The sequence below is a fragment of the Peromyscus leucopus genome, chromosome 20 (genome assembly GCF_004664715.2).
Source record: "Peromyscus leucopus breed LL Stock chromosome 20, UCI_PerLeu_2.1, whole genome shotgun sequence".
In the NCBI taxonomy this organism is placed as follows: domain Eukaryota; kingdom Metazoa; phylum Chordata; class Mammalia; order Rodentia; family Cricetidae; genus Peromyscus; species Peromyscus leucopus.
The window spans coordinates 50,381,632-50,402,042 of NC_051080.1; the positions used below are offsets into that span (position 1 = coordinate 50,381,632).

The 20,411-nt window shown below is 38.1% G+C and overlaps 1 protein-coding gene across 2 annotated transcripts in view; it reads right to left on the reverse strand.

The window, feature by feature from the left end:
* Positions 1-20,411, reverse strand: part of Rspo2 (R-spondin 2) — a 159,216-nt gene that overhangs the window by 79,543 nt on the left and 59,262 nt on the right. For both annotated transcript variants that reach the window (XM_028867958.2, XM_037197783.1), the window contains exon 2: positions 3,337-3,525. In XM_028867958.2, coding sequence (XP_028723791.1) covers positions 3,337-3,525 — 189 coding nt within the window. The remainder of the gene's footprint in view (positions 1-3,336; positions 3,526-20,411) is intronic.

The window sequence follows — 20,411 nt, forward strand, 5'->3', positions numbered from 1 at the left end:
TAAGAAGGTGACCACTGAACTTTGCTTGGTGAAATGGTCCTTCAAGTTCCTGCTTCACAGAGGAAATTGCCAGATATTCACCAGGACACAGAGAGAAGTGACTGAAAGACTCTATGCCTGTGGGCTGAAGACAGATGCCCCAACTTTACAGAGAAACTTTGGATGACTGTCCAGGCTGCCAGCTGTCTTTGTCTACTCTCGCAAGACTCCCGAAAGTTGCTTGTGTCCTTCTCCCATTTCTCAGGTTAATAGTATATCCTTCTGAGGCCTTTGATGTAGTAAAAGACTAGATAGTTATAATCTCCTTAGTTATGATAGAAGATGTTAGATATGAAACCTTAGACTCACAAATATAGGATAGATAGAATATCTTCTTCAATTTTGCCAAATACAAATAGATTAGATATTATAAATAGACTAGATATTGTAACTGTAATTCTTGCTTGATAATTGTTCTGTTACATGTAATTTTACTATGTTAAAGTTAAAACCTTCCCTTTTGAGAAAAAGAAAAGGGGAAGTGCTGGGGATGCTGTCAATGTGTTGCTCTGATTGATTGATAAATAAAATGCTGATTGGCCAGTAGCCAGGCAGGAAGTATAGTGTAGGCAGGATAACGAGAGAGGAAAATTCTAGGAGGTAGAAGGCTGAATCAGGAGACGCTGCCAGCCGCCACTGCCATGAAAAGTAAGATGTAAGGTACCAGTAAGCCACAAGCCACGTGGCAACTTATAGATTTATAAAAATGGGTTAATTTAAGATATAAGAACTAGATAGCAAGAAACCTGCCATGGCCATACAGTTTATAAGCAATATAAGACTCTGTGTGTTTGCTTGGGTCCTAGTGGCTGTGTGACTGGCAGGTGAGAGAGATTTGTCCTGACCATGGGCCAGGCAGGACCAGGAAAACTTCAGCTACAGGTAGGTACAAGGGAAAAATATCTTCTGTTAGTTGAGGTATGAACTGACACCTGCATATACATTATATAAATTTCCACAAGACCCAGGTAATATGTGCCTAAAAATTTCAAAATGTGTAGTATAGCTAAAATTACATCTTACAAAGACAAATATGTAAAATATGTATGGAAATGGGAAAAAAAGAAACATTTTTAAACAAATATCCCTCAGAGTACTTGCAATTGGTAAAGGCTGAAAGTGAGTTTCTAATAGGTTAATTAGCTAAATGCTGTATATCAATCCCAGAAAAACATATACAGCTATGTTAAAAAGCATGAAAAAACTTAAGTTAAAACAAGTCACAAATATGACACGTTTGTAAGGAGGGGAAGACAAACTGTGCAGAGAACCATGCTCTCAAGAACAGAAGACAATGTGTTAGCTTTGGGGATCTTTGGGAAATGTCTTACCTTTGGGTTTTCAGTTGCACTGTATTAAAATGCATTTCTATGCTTTCTAAATAAGGAGTGTATAACAGCATAAATCTGGAGCTTTTGTGTAAATAAATTTACTAATAAATGAGAAAGAGAAAATATGACAGGAACATCATGTAGCATTATATCAGGCACAATAGAAGCTTATAATACCTGTTAGTATGCTCATGGCATACTTCAGTACGCTACTCAAGTGAGTCTCATGAGCAGGAATGAATTTTACAGACTTCACACGGTACATCCCAAGAAGCTAAGTTCAGCCAACATAGCGAGCAAAGTGCTCGTTTCGAAGATAACCACTATATGCCTGCATCATTACTGTTCACAAAACAGCATTATGAAAAGGCAAATTTCATTTACAGGATTTTCCAAGCTACTGCTGTTTAAAGTTTAATCATTTGTGATCAAGCAGTATTCACAGTAGAAAGTGGCTATAATCTCAAATTCTGTCTCTAACCAGCTTTGTAATTTATATTATCCTCATCTGGTAGATGTTATACAAAAATTAGCACAGTATAGGCAAAGACTGAACACAAGACAATAGCATGGAAGCACCCTAGTGATCTGATGTCATGGACAACAAAGTAAATATTTTTCTACTTTCACTTTGTTTCCCAGAGTTTTGCTAATAAGCACTTCCCGCTTGTACCATATAAGTAATGATTTCCTCTAGGTCAGTAGTCTCCAGCATTGATTGCATTCACTTACAAAAAGTAAAACCATAGCAAGTCCCCTCTCACATGTAAATTCTCTTTCCAAAACCTGATTTATAATCATTACTCTCCATTTCCTAGAAAAAGGGTCAGCATGGTCAACTGTGAATGTTAACCCTTGTCTGGAGTTGAGGGAACCTGCTAACACAGCAGAAACTCCTCCAGAGATAAATGTTTACATCAGTTTGTCAAAGAACATCCTGAATTATCGTGTACAGCCTCAAAAATAGTTACTAACCGCATCACTTTTCACTCACTAATATACCAGGTTGGGTAGGACGTTGTACAGCCAGGCTGTTGCCCACACACAATTCATACCATGCTAGCTATAGAATTGAGAACAAATGTTTTAGGCTATCCACTTCCACATTTATCACCCTGTACCCTGAAAAGAGTGAATGAATTAAGAAAGTCACAGGATAACCAGATACTCAAATCCCACCAGAGGTGATCTGAGGCAGGAAAAACAGAAAACTGCTTCCAGGTGGACCCACTGTCCTATGGTTCATCACATCACACACCTTAAAGACTTAAGATATACTTACAGATTCCATCAAACTATTGATACTTGTGAGGTGAGTTATGCCCTTCTAACAGTACAAACAATTTCATGAAACAGAGGTATATCTAAGCCTAAGTAATTCTATCTTGGCAATTGGTACAAACTATTCACAAAGCTACTTGACTAGAATGCATTTGAAGGAAAAAAAAAAAAAACACTAAACACCATAATTGCATCAGTAATGATGCTTTAAATAAGTGTGTGTGTGTGTGTGTGTGTGTGTGTGTGTGTGTGTGTTTATTTAGTTGTAGGTCAAACAAATACAGGAATTATAAATCCAAAATAAAAGAGAAAAAGGACTATAAAATTAAGGTTAAATCAAAGATTATTTCCCAGGCATATTAAAAATCTTTTGTAATTCTTTTTGGTTGGTTGTTTTGTTTTCAAGCCGTAATTTCTCCTTACAAAGTTCTATCGAGCAAGCATTATTTTAGGCCAATGTAATGAAAAATGGTTAATCTAAATAACTGAAAGAATGTGTGTGGCTATATGATATACATCTACATAAAATACAGAGTAGAAGTTATCGTATCCCACCCCATTCATTATTGGAAGTTTTAGTTTTATATCTACAGATTGTTACAAATATATTTTCCCTAAAATAACCTAGCACAATACCTAAATCGCATACCCAGTAGAACAGGATGGACAAAAGTCAAACACTCACTTGCACATCTGTTCATATCTGGAGCTCGATGTCCATAGTACCCTGACGGGCAGGAATGCAGGCACTCTCCATACTGGCGCATCCCTTCTCTTCGAAGGAAGAAGAACAATTTCTGCTGACATCGGCTGCACCCATTGTCCTTTGAACAAGACAAACAACCCTTGCAAATGGGATTTGATACATAACTAGCTGTAACAGAGAAAAAAACAAAAATATTTAAATAGGAATATTGTTAGACTTTTGGTCTCTATACCATTATGAATGAAAGAAGTCTTGGGTTATAGACACAAGAGGTGAACCCGCTACTGTCAGCTTTCTAAACCAATATAATTTCTAACTATTTTCTAAATATTCATCCTCATACCTATAGATCCATACAGCTCTCACCCCTTATCAAAGAAGCTTCTTTTTGAAACAGCTGAAGACTATTTAAGAGATCTACAACTGGTCAAAATGTGAAGATTAAGCAGTTGTGGAGTGAGAAACTTAAATTGATACATCTACAATGCAACCCCTATACTTAAGACTCAGGGAAAATCATGAAAGAGGAAAGAAATATTCTAAGAGACAGAGGCCAAAGATGCCTGCTGGTGGATCATATCCCCTATACATGACAGAGAAAAGTCATCAATGAATTCTGAACAATATGGTTGCCTGAATAAAACCAGCATCATGACACCAGTTGACATACCAGTATAGACAGAGGAAATTCCACATAGCTCCACCCCTAAGTGAGTGATGTATATAGTCAGCAGGTACTGAGAGAGCAAGATTCATTGCCTCCAGGGGAAAAAAGTCTCACATAGGTTGTCCAATTCCAAGAGGTCAGCCCTAGACACATATACATATGAACAAAGCCAAATGGATACTGAAGGTAATATATATCAGTTGATATCTAAATATATGTTGATATATAAATATATTTGGGTACATATACACCATGTGAATGTACATTAGCAATAATAATTAAAGAAGAGATTGTGAGCTTGGGAAGATGGACACAAGAGAATGTAGTGGGTAGCTGTTCTGTCTATGACCTTGGTATCGCCCCTAAAGATGCAGCAGGTTACTTCACTTCCTGCCTTGGACCGTGAAGTACATGCCCCTGGGTCATGTTCCTTGGCCCGAGATGCACATAGGCAGTCTCCTCTCTCGTTCCCTCATGGTTTGAGATAAGGGACTGACTCAGGCGGCTGGAACAGTATCCCAAGTACCTGTGACAATCCTGTTCTGTACAGTGAGTTTTCCCCTTAATAAATTCCCTTGCCCTTTAAACGGACTCCATGGATTTCTTGCCATAAGAGGAACTAGAGCATAGAAAGTGAGGGAAAGAGTTATACAGATTCAGTGGTCATGTATGAAGTTCTCCAAAAAAACCCTATTCAAAAGAAGTCTATGTTTTATGCACATAGAAATATAAACAAATATCCCTACCCTGGAAAAAGAAGCATTTAAATTTTAAGGGTATAAAAAATGCAATATTTTTATTTTTAGAGCTTAAAAACAGATATTTAAATTTAAAATTAACACAAGATTTGAAGAAAATCCAAAATTAAACCTTCTACGTTTCTTCATTATCAATAAATTCAATTTTAATTTAAAATGTATTTGCTATAACTTTAAGGTATTGACCAAAATAGCGTAAGGCATGGAATTGCTAAACCAATAAAAAGACAAAATAAATGTATATAATATTAGCAGGAAGAAAGAACCCAAATAGACAAGAATGAAATGGACATACTGTGGGATGTTCACACTATGAATTTAACTCAAAAATAAAAAACACTTAAGAGATTTGTAGAAAAGGCAGGTAGGAGGGAGACAAACAGTGGGGGAGGGGAAGAATAATCCAAAGGCATCATATACAAGTATGAAACTGTCAAAGAACATATTAAATAAAAACTATAATGAAGACAGGATTTTAGAACACAAAAATTCTCAAAACACAGCCATAACAGGAACAAAATTAATGTTGATGAAAGAATCAAGACACGCAGGAAAAAGGAATGTTGTGGAAAATCCATAAAGATGCTCTATGGTGTAGAAATAAGAACACCATGGGCCTCTGAAGGTGGAACACTGACCTAGAAGCAGTTCTATTTCTAGAGTTAGTTTCTATGGAGCACTGTGACAGACATCACAACATGGTTTAGAAAACAGGAACCCATTCCATGTGGTGACGATGGGGGCCCTGATGTTAAGCTGGAGCAGAGTGCACTTCTGAATTCCTGGGACAGTCCTTCCTTCCTTCTCTGGGCTGCCGGTGGCCCCAAGCATTTCCTGGTTGTGTAACTAGTCTCTGACTTAGTCTCCTGGCTGGCTGCACCAATACCTCCATGCCTTTATTCTGCCTCCTGTAGATATTCTCCCTCTCCTGCATTTATAATCTCACATAATAGGCTTATTTTTCATATCCCTTATATCTGCAATGACCTCATTTTCAACTAAGATCACATTCTAAAGCCCTAGGTGTACACAAATTTAGCAGGGAATAGCAGCCCACTATAAGGTTATATTATTATTCTCTATCTTCAGGGGATTTATTATACAGCTGTATATTTACAAAGTTCATATAACTATTTAGGTATAGCATATATTTTTGCATCCTAATTAATGTGCATGATTCATATGTAAATTATAAGACAAATTAAAAGGCTATACAAAAACTTTATGATACAATTACTTAAGATCCCATCTCCTTTCAAGATTCTAGGAATTAATTAGATGTTCATCTGTGAGATATTCTTACCTTACTTCCTTGTATAATTTTTCCTTTTATTGAAAATAGTTTTTATTCTCACATAACATATCCTGATTATGGTTTTCCCTCCCTCTACTGCTCCCAGTTTTTATATATGATAATATAGGATCTCATAAATCCCTGGCTGGCCTGGAACTCACACATTCACCTGCCTCTACCTCCTAAGTGCTAGGATTAAAAGGGTATGCCATCAAGCCTGGCTTTTCTATGCTTTTTAAATAAACAACAGAAATATTCTATTTAGGAGATAAAGTGGGGATAGGATTAGGTGTAGAAATAGAACCTAAAATTCCATATATCTTCATAAAGTTTGTCATTCCTAATTAAAAAATGGTAATTTAAAAAAATACAAAAGATTCTCTGTACACATGGTATAAAATTTGGAAACAACATAATCTGGTATTGAATCTTTTACCCTTGAGTATGTTCCTCTTTGCTGAACATACAATCTTTACTGCAGTACTATGGAACACATATTCATATGGGCAGATACACAACACAGAGTACTATACCCAGTGTACCCCAGACCATTCCTTTATGTTGAATGACTCATGTTCCAATACATTAATAACTGTGGCAGATCTGTACAGGTTTTAGTTCCCTAAGATTCCCTCCTATCAACTGGGCTCCCAGACATCTTTCCCAAGGACATTCTTTTTGTTTACAAAACTAAATGTTTCAAATAATTTTCAACTTACAGCCTTAATTCTGTAAATCTGGTATTATAGGGACCAATCATAGGTTGGGTGAAAAAAAACAATTCATGTGGAAAAAAATCTTTTTAGCTATAAATAATAAAATTGAGTGAAGGTTTTTCTAAATGTTCTTCCATGTTCATATAAATACATTCAATATATGATTCATAATTTTTCATAAATGTGATATTACATATGATGGGTCATAATGTTTCCCTTTGGGTAAAAAGCTGTATAAGCTTTCCAAAGCAATCATCCAGATCAGCATCTGTAATACTATTTCCTGGAAGCAGTTTTACCTGCTGCCTCTACTTACCCCAAACTTCACTCAGTTATCTTCAAGAATACTCCTTCTGAAGACCACAATCATTTCTACCCTTCTACTTAAAACCTCCTTTGTAGTTTCTGAACTTTGATGGACTTAAACAATGAACAGAATTAGGGAATACTTTTCTCACTCCAGATCTTACATATCTTTATAACCCCCACATGAGGAATTCTCCTGAAGCAAAAGTAATGTAGCCACATCCAATCAATATGCTCTCTTTACCTTTTCTAACTCCAAAAGCTTGGGTTGCAAAGGTTGTCTTCCTTCTCTTACTTTTATGATAATCTTACAACCTCTGCTACACACATATTCTACTCTTCACTCTTATGAGTTCCACTAATCTCTTCACTTGGGCCTTTATTATTTCTCTTTTGAACACTTATGGAGCCCAACTATGGGCTGATTTTTTTCTTCCTTCACTCTGTATTATATTGTTAAGTGAATTTTACCGCTTATATAAATTCTATAGTATTTCTGCTGGAAATTAGTATTTCTTTTCATAAAGCAGTTCCATATAGCTTCTCTACCTTCCCAGTTACCTTTGGAAAAGGATTTGTTCTAATATTGTTTTTGGTGTCCTGAGCAAGTATGAGTTTTGGCAAACGTTGATCCAGTTGAACATTTCCATGTAATAAAGAAAAACTATGGGGGTAATAGAGTCCAGATAGCTGGGGAACAGAAAGAGAAATGGAATGTAGATGCCGCCGAGTTGTGGAAAAATCGGCCGGGAAAGGCCAGCTGTCTCATTTTCAGAGTGGCCCTGGAATGGTATCCACCTGGAGCACAGCACCCTGTGGAGAACCAGCATTTAAGAACTCTGGTGTGCACAGCTAGGAGACTAAAGCAGGAACAGGAGCTGATGGCAGAAGCTGCCTCCAGAGCCCAGCACAGAGTGCTCTGCAACCAGTGGGAGGAGTGTGCTGCCTGTCTTCTTCTGTTGGAGTTAATTACAGATTCAAAAAAGGTTATTCAGATCTCAAAGCTAGCTCTGAAGACAGAGGAGAATTTGAAAGGTCTGTCCTCATGGAAGAATGTTTCAGGGTGTTTTCTAACCCACGGTGATCACAACTCAAGGGAAGCTATATTTGCTTTGAGTTCAAAGGTCAAACCAAGCACACTTTATCATCACAAATCATACTCCAGAGTAAGAAGTACAGAGGAAAGGGAATTGCAGCACCAAGGGAATCAACACAAATGAAAGGCTTTTTTGGTTTTGTGTTTATATATCAGGAGACTACTTTCATCTTGACCACAAGGAGTTCAGAGTCAACAAATTTTGTCCTGCATTTATTTTTTTAAAAGGTATTCTTAAAACTGTTAGGACACATTGCTTCGGTTACTTGAACCTTGACAGGCTTAAACAGTAAAAATGAATTAGGGAATCCTTACCATAGTCTATATCTTCACTATCTTTATAACCTGACCGAGAAGGAATTCTCTTAAAACAGGAGTGATGTGCCACACCCAACCCTAAGTGCTCTGTTAACAGTTCTTTCAGTCTTGCTCAGTACCAAAGGACAAGAGCAAAAGTCAGTTCCTCAAGTTGTAGCTTCTGGCCCCAATCCTCAAATAGATTTTCATTTTAATTGCCCTTCATTCCATGTCAGTTATCCCCCTAGACTTCTCTGCATTATAAACCAACACCTCAGGAACAATTCAACCAGAAGATTTACACCTATTCTATATGGTAACTATTCTAACTCTGTATCCAAACACGAGCAAAACAGATACTTAGACATGACTATTTTATCAAGGTCGTAAGTCAAGTGGCTCTGCCTATTACTGTGAGATTTAATTCAAGTGTGCAGGTGGATAAACAGTTCTTAATTCCCAGCTTTGATGACCATGTTTATTTGTTTTTTTTCTGTAAGCTTCAACTTCTCCAACCTCGAAGCCTGCTGAGATCCAGAGCCTCATACTTCCAACCAAAACATGTGTCCAAATCTAGACCCACCCAAGACAGGAAAGATAAAACTCATCGCATGAAACATGGAGAACACTGAAAAAGGCAATGGTGATTCTGCATGAGGCCAAACACATCTTGATATACTTGGACCAAAGAGTAACACCACATTCCTAGTACTACATGAGAAAAGGCAACAGAGTTAGACCTTGTTCATAATCCCATCTATCCTATTGAGTTCTTTTGAAATTGCAAACTAAATCTGGCCTTTTTTATTAATCTTGATCATGTGTTAAATATAGCTAGTTATCCATATTTTCATCTCATATGTAGGTGTTGAGTAGCCATCTGTTTCCAATATATTCCTGACACTTTTTAAAATGCTCCCCTATTTCTAAAGTTAGCCTCTGCCAAACAAGAGGAGGTCTAAATTCCTTCTAGGTAAAGGCACCCATTCTTGACAAAGGGGAGGACATCTCTTTAGAAACTGAGGGGACTCAACAACAGCCTATTGGCACTTCAACCTCACGTCTTATTTGCTGATTAAGTAATATTATCAGCTATGCAAATGTTTAAACTGAAGAGTCAATGTGACTTTATTAATGCAATTAAACATAAAATTGCTAATGTGCATACCCAGTCACAAATTCAAGGTGTATCTTAAAAATAAATCTGTGGCTGCAACAATTTGCATGAAATCCAATACAACCTAATTTGTGCACATGAGCTTGACAACAGCGCTATGAAAAGCCAGCAGCTGTGGAGAGCACCACACAGCAGCTCAGGGCAGCAGCAAGGCCATGAGACACCTAAGATTTGATTTAAATAAATACTTCCTATCTGGATACTTTGCTATTTTACATGAAACTAAGTATTTTCAAAAAATTTCACCATAAAACATGGAATGCAATTATTAATACAGAAATAAATTTTTAATATTGGATGTTTACATTAGAATCACATAAGCCTATGTTTAAAATAGTTGAAATCTGAAATGTATTAAAATTTAGATATACACTACTAAATGCCATTTATTATCATTTTAGAAGATAAAACAAACATAAATTTAATATAAAAGAAATTGAATAATCAAGGGGAAAAATCTTGTACAAAAACTTCCAAGATTTTTGAACTTCTACAGCAGTGGTTCTCAGCCTTTCTATGGCTTTAACCCTTTAACACTGTTCCTCATGTTGTGGTGACTCCCAACCATACAATTATTTTGTTGCTACTTTGTAACTGTAATTTTGCTACTGTTATGAATCATAATGTAAAGAAATATCTGATATGAAGGATATCTGTTATGTGACCCTGGTGAAAGAGTCATTCAAACTGGGAGTCTCCTGTCACAGATTGAGGGCCACTTCTCTAGAGGTAAACAATATATTCTCAGGATTTCTGTTTCTTTCTCACCACAAGTGCTTCAACAATATCTTTTAAAATAAGGCTTACACCCGATGGGTTCCAGTGCTGAGTGGGGAAGCGGACACAACCCACTAACTCCAACTGATAACCACTAACAAAGGAAAAACAAGTTTTCTCTAACAGAGTCTCACTGGGTACACAAACCACATTTAAGGGCAGGCCCCGCGCCCAGCAGTAGATGGTCAACACAAAATGAAATCAGTGGTATTTTTGGAGGGTTTTTGTTCTGTTCTTTTTTGTTTTTCTCATAATACTTTATCTGAACTTTTTTTAAAAAAATTATTTATTTATTTTTAGCCTTTACAAGTCTTTTGCTTATATATTGTGGTTTCTTGTTTTTATGAGATTCCTATGTATGAAAATGTGTGTCTATTCATCTATATGTATTTCTTGTGCTTTTCTTTGGCTCTTTTTTGTTTATTTGCTTATTTGTTTTGTCCTATTCTAGTTTTTTTTGTTTTCTTTTATCTTTTTTATTTAATTATTTTTGATGCCTGCTTGTTTTCTAATGAGAGAGAAAAATAAGGTGTGTATATTTATTTGGGCTGGTGGGGAGATAGCAAAGATCTGGGAGGAGTCAGGGGAAGAGAAAACTGTAATCAGAATAAATTGTATGAAAAAAACCACTTTCAATACAATAAATAAATAAAGGAAAAACAAGCCAACAACAAAAAGAGTTAAATAAAATAACATTTATAAAACTGTAGCTTCACATGCAAGTATTAGCTTTGAGAAATCAATGTCCATTGGCAAGTCAGAAATGGTATTGTTTGATAAGTCTATTTTATCTACTTAAACTATGTCAGTTATTAATTAAAGCTTACATTGTGCTTATCTCTAGAAGTATTCATTCAGAAAATAGTATTTCTGAAATGTATAAGCCCTTAAAATATAGAACTTTTTATAGAAATGAATGTTTTTCTATTTTCTGTTTGTTTTGATTTTAGCTTTTTTTAAATGAATTTTTTAAAAGATTTATTTATTTATTTATTATGTATACAATATTCAGCCTACAAGTATGCCTGCACACCAGAAGAGGGTACCAGATCTCATTATAGATGGTTGTGAGCCACCATGTGGTTGCTGGGAATTGAACTCAGGAACTCTGGAAAGCAGCCAATGGTCTTAACCTCTGAGCCACCAATTTTAGCTTTTTGAGATCACCTCATTCTATAGCCTAGGCTTGACACCTGACTATCTCCCTAAGTGCTAAGTTATGGGCATGTGCTACCACACCCTTCTCAGAAATCAATATTCTTAATTACAGCAGAATTAAAGTCCTTAAATTATATCATTTTGCCTCTAACAAAATATATGTCACTGTATAAAAATTTAACACTAGAAGAAGGCAGATTTTAAATTATGAAAGATTTAAGAGTTACAAATCTACTTAAACACATGAAGTGCTAATATCTTCCAAAACATAAATTACTCTAATTATAAGCCCCTAATCACTCCCCAGCACTATTCCAGCTATAAGCTTCATAAATTGGCACTGCAGGAGAACATTTACGACCATGATTAACTATGTCCACAGGACTGTGCATCGCAGAAGATGTTTTTATGCACCTCTGGGAAACAGGAGGTCTTCAGGAAGTAAGTGTTACTTATGCTTCGGTGCAAGTCAGCTAAAATGTCCCAGAGAAGCTCAGAGCACTCAGTAACTGCAAGTCTAGGGAAGACAATGGGTCAAATTGAAGATGCTGTCTTACATGGCTCTGTTTAAGGGTAGAACAGACCTGCCAGAATGTGGTTAACATATTCTCCTTCTAACTTTACAACTAACAGACTTCATTAACATTCAGGACAAGCTCCAAGACTGGAAGAGATGGAAAGACTATGCCAACCTTTGTCAGAGCATAAGTAACTTTGGTCCAATCCATTACAACTTAAGAAACAGCAACATTCCTTCAATGTATTTAAAAAAAAAAAAAAAAAAAAACAAACAAAAAAAACAACCTGAAGCAAAGGAGAGCAGCCTATGTTATGTCAGGAGCCCCAGAAATGCAAACAAGCATCCAAAAAAAAAAAAAGAAAAGAAAAGAAAAGAAAAAACCTTGGTTGACAACACACAGCACTTCAAGTACTTCATCTATACCAATGAGATCCTGATCCTCAAGAATCAAAATTTCAGAGAAGTTGAAATAAGTGCTTTGGTGTGACAGATTTATGCACTCATGAACTCAGCACCATTCATTTATATTGCAGCTTCCCCAGAAGAAAGACCACAATTAGTATGTGTGTACTCAACTGAAGCAAATAGGATTTAGAAATGCAAGTGTCCATAAACAGAAGAACAGGTAAATAAAACACAGTATAAACACAACATAAAAAAAATAAAATTGTGCCATTTGTTTTAAAATGTATGCAGCTGGAGATGATATTAAGCAAAAATAAAACCAGATGCAAAAACATAAATATTACATATTTCTCTCATCTGTGGGTCCTGGAATTTGTCTATAGATATATAAAGACATTTTGTGTGCATACACATACGCATTCACAACAGTGAGTGTTGGGGGATTTCTTTCTGTATGCTGTGAACATATGCAGTTCCCATTGGTTAACAAATAACCTGCTCTGGTCTATGACAAGGAAGCTTAGAGGCAAGTGGAAAATCCAAGAAGAGAGAAAGGAAGGAGAAAAAGAGGCACCAGCCTGCTGCCCGAGGAACAACATGCCAGCTGGCCAGTGAGCCATGGAACTTGTGGCAAAAGACAGATCAATAGAAATGGATTAATTTAAAATATAAGAGCTAGCTAGCAAGAGGCTTGCCACAGGCCATACAGTTAGTAAATAATTGTTAAGCCTCTGAGTGATTATTTTATAAGTGGCTGAGGGACCATGAGGCCAGTCAAGACTGGAGAAAACATTCGACTACAAGTTAGTTTTAATTGCCAACTTGACAAAACCTAGAATCACCTGGAAAGACACATTCATTGTGGCATTATCTGCATTGGGTGGCACTGCAGGTATGTCCATTTAAGATTGCCTTATTTAAGTTAACCAATGAATCAAGACCTAGCTCACTGCAGGCAGTACCATTCCCTAGACAGGGGAATCTGAGCCCTAAAGCAGTGCAAACATTGAGCTGAGCAAACATTGAGTAAGCAAGCAAGTGAGCATAAATGGATTCATTATTCTTGGCACTTGGCTGTGGATGTGATGTGATGTGACTAGCTTTTTGAAGTTCCTGCCCTAACTTCCCCACCATGATGGACTGTGTTCTAGAATTGCAAACCAAATAAACACTTTTCTCTTTGCTCTCCTAAGCTGCCTTTTGTTGGGATATTTTATCATAGCATAGAAGTGAAATTGAGGGGGCGTACCAAAGGAAAGGACTGGAAGGAGGTGACCATGACAAGAATACATGATATATTTGAAAGGAAATATCTGTATGAAACCTAACACTGTGTATAAATGAATACAAGCCAATAAAATAAATCAAGAAGAAATACTTCAGAAACATTTTTCAAGAAGTTAATATCAAAATTCAAGTTAAAAGACAAGACATGAGGGGACAGCCATCCATAGAGCACAATAAAACCTCTCAATTCAATATTTACAGTACCCACAAATATTTAAGTATCTTCTGTAACTAAAACTCAATTTAGGAGTCCAAGCCTTAAGAAGCTTTATTCTTCTTTGCTACCTTACACAAAAGCTGTCCGCATATCCATACACTGGATATTAATTCTGATACGTAATGAAAAATGTGCCATGAAGGATAAGAACACATTTACTCCAAACTAGACTATTAAAGCTTGCACACGCGCGCGCGCACACACACACACACACACACACACACACACACACACACAAAATGAAAAAGGAAAAAACAGGCCACAAACATCATAATCTCTACAGCTGTGAATACCCATAGCATTAATTATTAAGTAAAGAAACATAAAGACTGGGTTGGTGCTGCTCATTTTTTCAAAGAAGAAGTCTAGAAACTGGTCCTTTTCAAAACAAAGGAAGAATCCTATTGCATGCTTTATAAAATAAGCCACCTGCTGGAACCCACAAGAAAAAAAATAATTTATTCCATGAAACTGTTCTAATGCCAAAAGAAAATCGTAAAGTTAGAATGCGTGTGACCCTCTAAGCCATAGTTAGAAACTGCTGTGTTGTACAAATTACTCATGCTTAAACTTGGCTCAAGCTTTAACAAAACACTTAAAAGACCCATGACAAAATATAGACACAATGTCGTGCTCATGGTAACCCCAACATGAGCAGATCTAAATATATACATTGATGAAGATTGTGAAACCACCACTTTCACATGGTTCCATGTTTATACAAGGAGATCATCCAATTATTTAAATAGAAAAAAATGCTCACAAACCCAAATTTGTATTCCATAAAATACTTAAATACTTCTTACAGCAACACTATGTGAAAACAGTTTTTGCATTCTTCCTAAGCACTGCAACATATGTGTCCATGTCTGGCCCATAACAATTGCCATATAATATGCAAAAGCTTCCCTTCTACCTAGGCCAAGATTAAATTAATTTGAAGAGGAGGAAGAGGATAACACAGTCTATTCAACAACTCTATACACACCACCTACTTTCTAGAAAACACAGTATTTGTCACCTCCTGCTCACAACATCTTAACTTTTAGAGCACTAAAAGGAAAGCAAATTAAAAGGACTATTTGATGTCAAACATAAAACCCACAAAAAGAAAGCAACTATAGACTCTCTGTGATCTAGAGGTGGAAAATTCCACAGGTCTCACCGCTGGGTTTTTTTTTTTTTTTTTAAGTAAGAATTAATACACCCTTGTTAGTTCTATTGTAAAATTTTTAGCTTTAATGAAAAACACTAACTCTTAAGTTTGACAAATATTAATGCAATAGTTAAGACTTTCAGCCTTTTATACTATAGTGTTTCCCTGTGCATCTACATTGTGTGGTCATCACTGGCAATAATCACCTGTGAATGCAAGCATCAGATGGATTCACTACTAAATCTCCAGACTTAAAAAGATTTTGTTCCCAATTTTTTAAGCACAAAGTGGTCTACATTTACTATTTATGAGAGCATTTTAATATGCTTTAATTGGTAGATATGCTAACTTCACAGTAATCCATACCAGGGACCCAAAATGAAATCTAACTACTCTAACCTGATTCTGTAAATTCAGATCAAGAAAAAGAAGAAAGACAAGACAGAGAGGCAAAAGTAAAGAAACATCACCAGAGAACACGGTACACAACAGACAGGCCACACGCTCTACTTTCTGAAGACAATGCTTATCATTCTGAATCTCTAGGCACATGGGTGAATAAACAGATTAAGAAACCTTCCTGAGCTTGAATCTAGCCCTCACCTTTTACTTCAAAAGCCATGGCTTTTGTTTCCCCACTAAGCAAAATGTATACAGCATCTAGAAAGAAAATGCATTAAAACATCATGAAAACTGTTAAAATGACTCCCACCAACACTTCCAAATAAAACTGCTGTTACATCAAAGAGCATAATTAGGGAAACTGAGTTACAGGTTTCTTCTGGCAGAAGTTAAAGAGAAATCTCCAAAACTATAAATGAGAAGTCTTTAACTGTTCGGTCAAACAGCAAAAGGCCAGCACTTTTTAAGCAAGGAGCTCCACTTGACAAGTTCAAAGAAAACAAAAATCACCCTCAAAACATGCAATTTCCTGCAAATGGGCCACTCTCTTCACTGTCTTTGAAGACAGAGCCCATCCTGGCTAAGGGGCCTTTGAAGTCACACAGAAAACATACCTATGTAATTAAAAAGCCTCAGAACCCATTCAAATGACCCAAACTGGACTTTAAGGATGCACCAAAGAGGAAGTGTGGACAGAACAGACTTAGGAGTAACTTGCTCAGTGACCCGACTTGCCTCTACTCTCTCCAATCTTGGAACGAAAAAGTAGCCCATATATGCATTAATGGAAAACTATTAATAGTATTTGATGACTCTCAAAAAGTATTCCTATATATGAATTTGAATAGGCATATGTAATAATACAAATACACAAGACCGCATAAATGTACAGTCAAACATTCATAAGCTTTTTTCTGAATCATTTACATACTTGCAAACATTAGTTTCTTTTTCAAGTTTTCAGGATTCAATATGTATTTTCAAAAGCATTTGTCTTTTGGACTTCTTTGACGTATTATGTTCTAATCCACTGTCATTATTAATTATTCTAATAATGTCTCTTATAGTCCATCATATCATTTTTTCCAAGTTAGACTCTCATCTTATATCATACATTGCATCAGGTTTTCCTATTTCTTTCAATCTCTAATCTGATAAAGCCCTTTCATGAGTATCATATTTTTATTTTTTATTATATTTTTATTAATAAAAACAATTTTTAAATTTAACTGTATTTTGATCATATTTCCCCTCCCCAAATCCTTCCACATCCTATTTCCCTTCCCTACCCATCCATCTTTAAGTTTTTCCTCAAAAAACAAACAAAAACCCAATATAACAACCAAACAAAGAAAACAAAACACGAAGGAAGGAAGGGAGGAGGGAGGGAGGGAGGGAGGGAGGGAGGGAGGGAGGGAGGGAGGAGGAAGGAAGGAAGGAAGGAAGGAAGGAAGGAAGGAAGGAAGGAAGGAAGGAAGGAAGGAAGGAAGGAAGGAAGGAAGGAAGGCAACAACAACAACAAAAACTCCACACCAAACTGTAACCAAATAAAAGCACACACTACTCAACTACACCTGAACATGAGGACTGTCCTGGAGTGGTGTCACTCTACTGGAGAAAACTGAATCCCCCCTCCCAGCTGGTATAGATGACAGTTCTGTCTTGACAATAATGGCTAGATTTTCACTCATTCATTCATTAATTTTTAAAATATAGGATAAAACAAAAATTATATCAAAGTTGGACAAGACAAACCAACATTTTGGAAAAGAGCCCAAGAGAAGGCACAAAAGTCAGAGACCCACCTGTTCACACACTCAGGAATCCCATAAAAACACTAAACTGGAAACCAAAATATAAATACAGAGGACCTGATGCAGACGTCCATAGGCCCTGTGCAGGCTGCCTCGGTCTCTGTGAGTTTGTATGAGCTTTGCTCGTGTTGATTTAGAGGACCTTGTTATCCTGAGTACCACACTTTCTGAGAGTTATTTGCAAGGTTTCCTTTGGGCATTATTTTTTTCCCCAGTGGGTCCTGTACTGGGGAGAAAGGATGAAGTGGTGTCCTGTCCTCTTCTGTGTGTCATGTCGAATGGCACATGAAGATCTGGATTACGTGGTTTGTGATACTACCTTTGATCAGTTGGTTAAGCTCATGGCTATAACAGCAATCTTAAAAAGTTCTTATTAATAAAATCAAACCTGAGGCCAAGTATTGGGGTGAACACTGGAAGATCAGAGAGACAGAAAAGTGGTAAAACAACTGTAAAAAAAATATTGTTCAAAAAATTCATTGTTTGAGAATTCCATATATGATTATATGTTTTTGATCACATCTCTACCTAACTCCCTCCTCTCCAACTCTTCCTATGCCCCTTCCACCACCTTTTACGCTCAACTTGGTATACCCTTCTAAACTCACTGAGCCCATCTAGTGCCACCAGTAAATACGTGCAAGAGTGTCAAGCCATCTACTGAAACGTGAGTAGCCTATCAGGGCCACATCCAAAGATGACAGATTCTCCCTCCCCCAGAATCCTCATCTCTACAAAAATTTCCATACACTAGATTTTGCATCTATGGATAATTCTTAGAGAAGCAGTATTGTGACATGTGATTTGGAACCACTCCTTTATTAGGATAGAAGAAGTTTTTTCTGATACTATCTATTTACCACCTGGTTTTCCTTATCAACAAGGAGGTATGGGTTACATCCAGCTGACTGATTCCTATTATTGTCTTTATTTAGCAGATAAATTACCCTCTTGGGGAGGGGTAGTTCTAATATAGAATGTATATGCATAGTAACAAGAACCTTGGTGTAGAGAGGAAGGAAATCTAACTCATCTTGGAGGTAACATGAGGTGGGTCTTCAGGAAGCAAGAGTTTGCCAATTAGATACGAACTTCCAGGTAAAGAGGAAATCATCCACATAACATCTGTAAATCATTGGATGCCCCAGAATTCAGAAAACAACAACACAAGTTCAGTGTGTCTGATAAACCCTAGCCTGTGTAACAGATCGTTTATCTTTCAGATTTTCAGATAACTAGAAAATAAAAGGGATTGGCAACTTTAATACAAGGGAAAGGAGTTGATGATATGGAATTGCAATGCTATCAGAAGAAATTTAGGAAGAAAATAGAGAAACTGTGATCCTAAAAGTATAAACTCTGGCAGGAAGGCATCCATAGGCCCAGGATGACCAGTGGGTGGCTAGTGCTGGGCAGGTGAGTCCCATTATGATGAATGAATATGTGGTGGGGTAATGGGAGAAGTAAAGAAGCAGAATGGTTCATGTGCTGTGCAAAGAGGCAAAGAGAAGAAATGAAGGTGGCAAGGAGGAGGCAGATGAGGGAGGTCTGCTTTACACCTGGGGCCATGGTGAAGGTGGTGAGGACCAGGCTAATGTGGGAGACCTGTTTGCCACTGGGGGCCATGGTGATATCCAGGCTCAGGCTGCTGCCAATGACCATGCCAGGGTCTGTGGTCCTACCACAACCAAGGTCTGTGAGGACATCCACAGCCCATGTTACCACTAAGGGCCACAAAGATGCCCAGTGTCTGGGCTGTCACCTATGGCCATGTAGGTGTCCAAGGGCCACCACCAGAGCCACACTGATCTGGGCAGCCTGTGCTGCCACATGGGGCCATGGTGTCATCCATGTCTTGGTCCATGGCCCTACGGTAGCCAGTGTTTGTGTTAACATCCATGGCCCATGTTGCCACCAAAGGAAACACAGAAGCTTGGGGTCAAAGCCACAACCATTGGTGTCTGAGGGCCATGCTGCTGCTGGATCCATGCTGGTCTGGGTGGCCTGTGCTACCACCCAGGGCCGTGGTGTTGTCCAGGCCTGGACTGCTGCCAAGAGCCATGTCTGGGTCCATGGCCCTACATAGTCAGGGTATGAGTTGATGCCTGTGCTTACTGTTGCAACTGAAGGCCATGTGGTTGCCTTTGGTCTCATCAGGCACCTGGGTCCATGTCGGTGCCCCAGGGCCATACAGATATGAGTGGTACATGCTACTGCCCAGTGCCATGGTGACATCTAGGCCAGGGCTGAAGCTGGGGGCCATGTCTGGGTCTTTGGCCCTACTGCAGCCAAGGTCTATGTTAATGTCTGTGGCCCATATTGCTACTAGGGCCCACACAGAGACTCAGGGTCCAGGTTATAACCTGTGGCCTTGTGGGATTCTGGGGGCTATACTGCAGCCAGGGTCATAGAGATCTGGGTGGCCTGTGCTGCCACCTGGGTTCATGGTATCAACCAGGCTGGGCTGCTACCAAGGGCCATGTCTGGGTCTGTGGCCCTATAGTGGCCAGAGTCTGGGTAGACATCCATGGCTCCTCTTGCCACCAAGGGCCATGTGGCTGCCCAGGGTCAGGTCAGTCACCCGAGTCCATATTGGTGTCCAAGGACCATGCTGCCATGGGGGCCATACAAATCTAAGTGGCCTGCACTGCTACCCAATGCCATGGTGACATCCAGGACAGAGGTGCAGCTGAGGGCCATGTCTGGTTCCATGGTCCTACTGCAGTCAGTGTCCGTGTTGATATCTGAGGCTCCTGCTACCATCACAGGCCACGAGGGGCCATGTTGGTGTCAGAGGGCCACACTACCACTGGGACTGTGCTGATCTGAGTGGTCTGCACTGCAAACTGGGGCAATGGTAACATCCAGACCTGCTGCTGCCAAGGACCATGGCTGGGTGCATGGTCCTATCAAGGCTAGGATCTGTGTTGAAGTCTGAGGCCCATGCTGCCACCAAGGGTCACACAGAAGCCTGAGTTTACGATTGAAACCTGTGGCGTTGTTCATG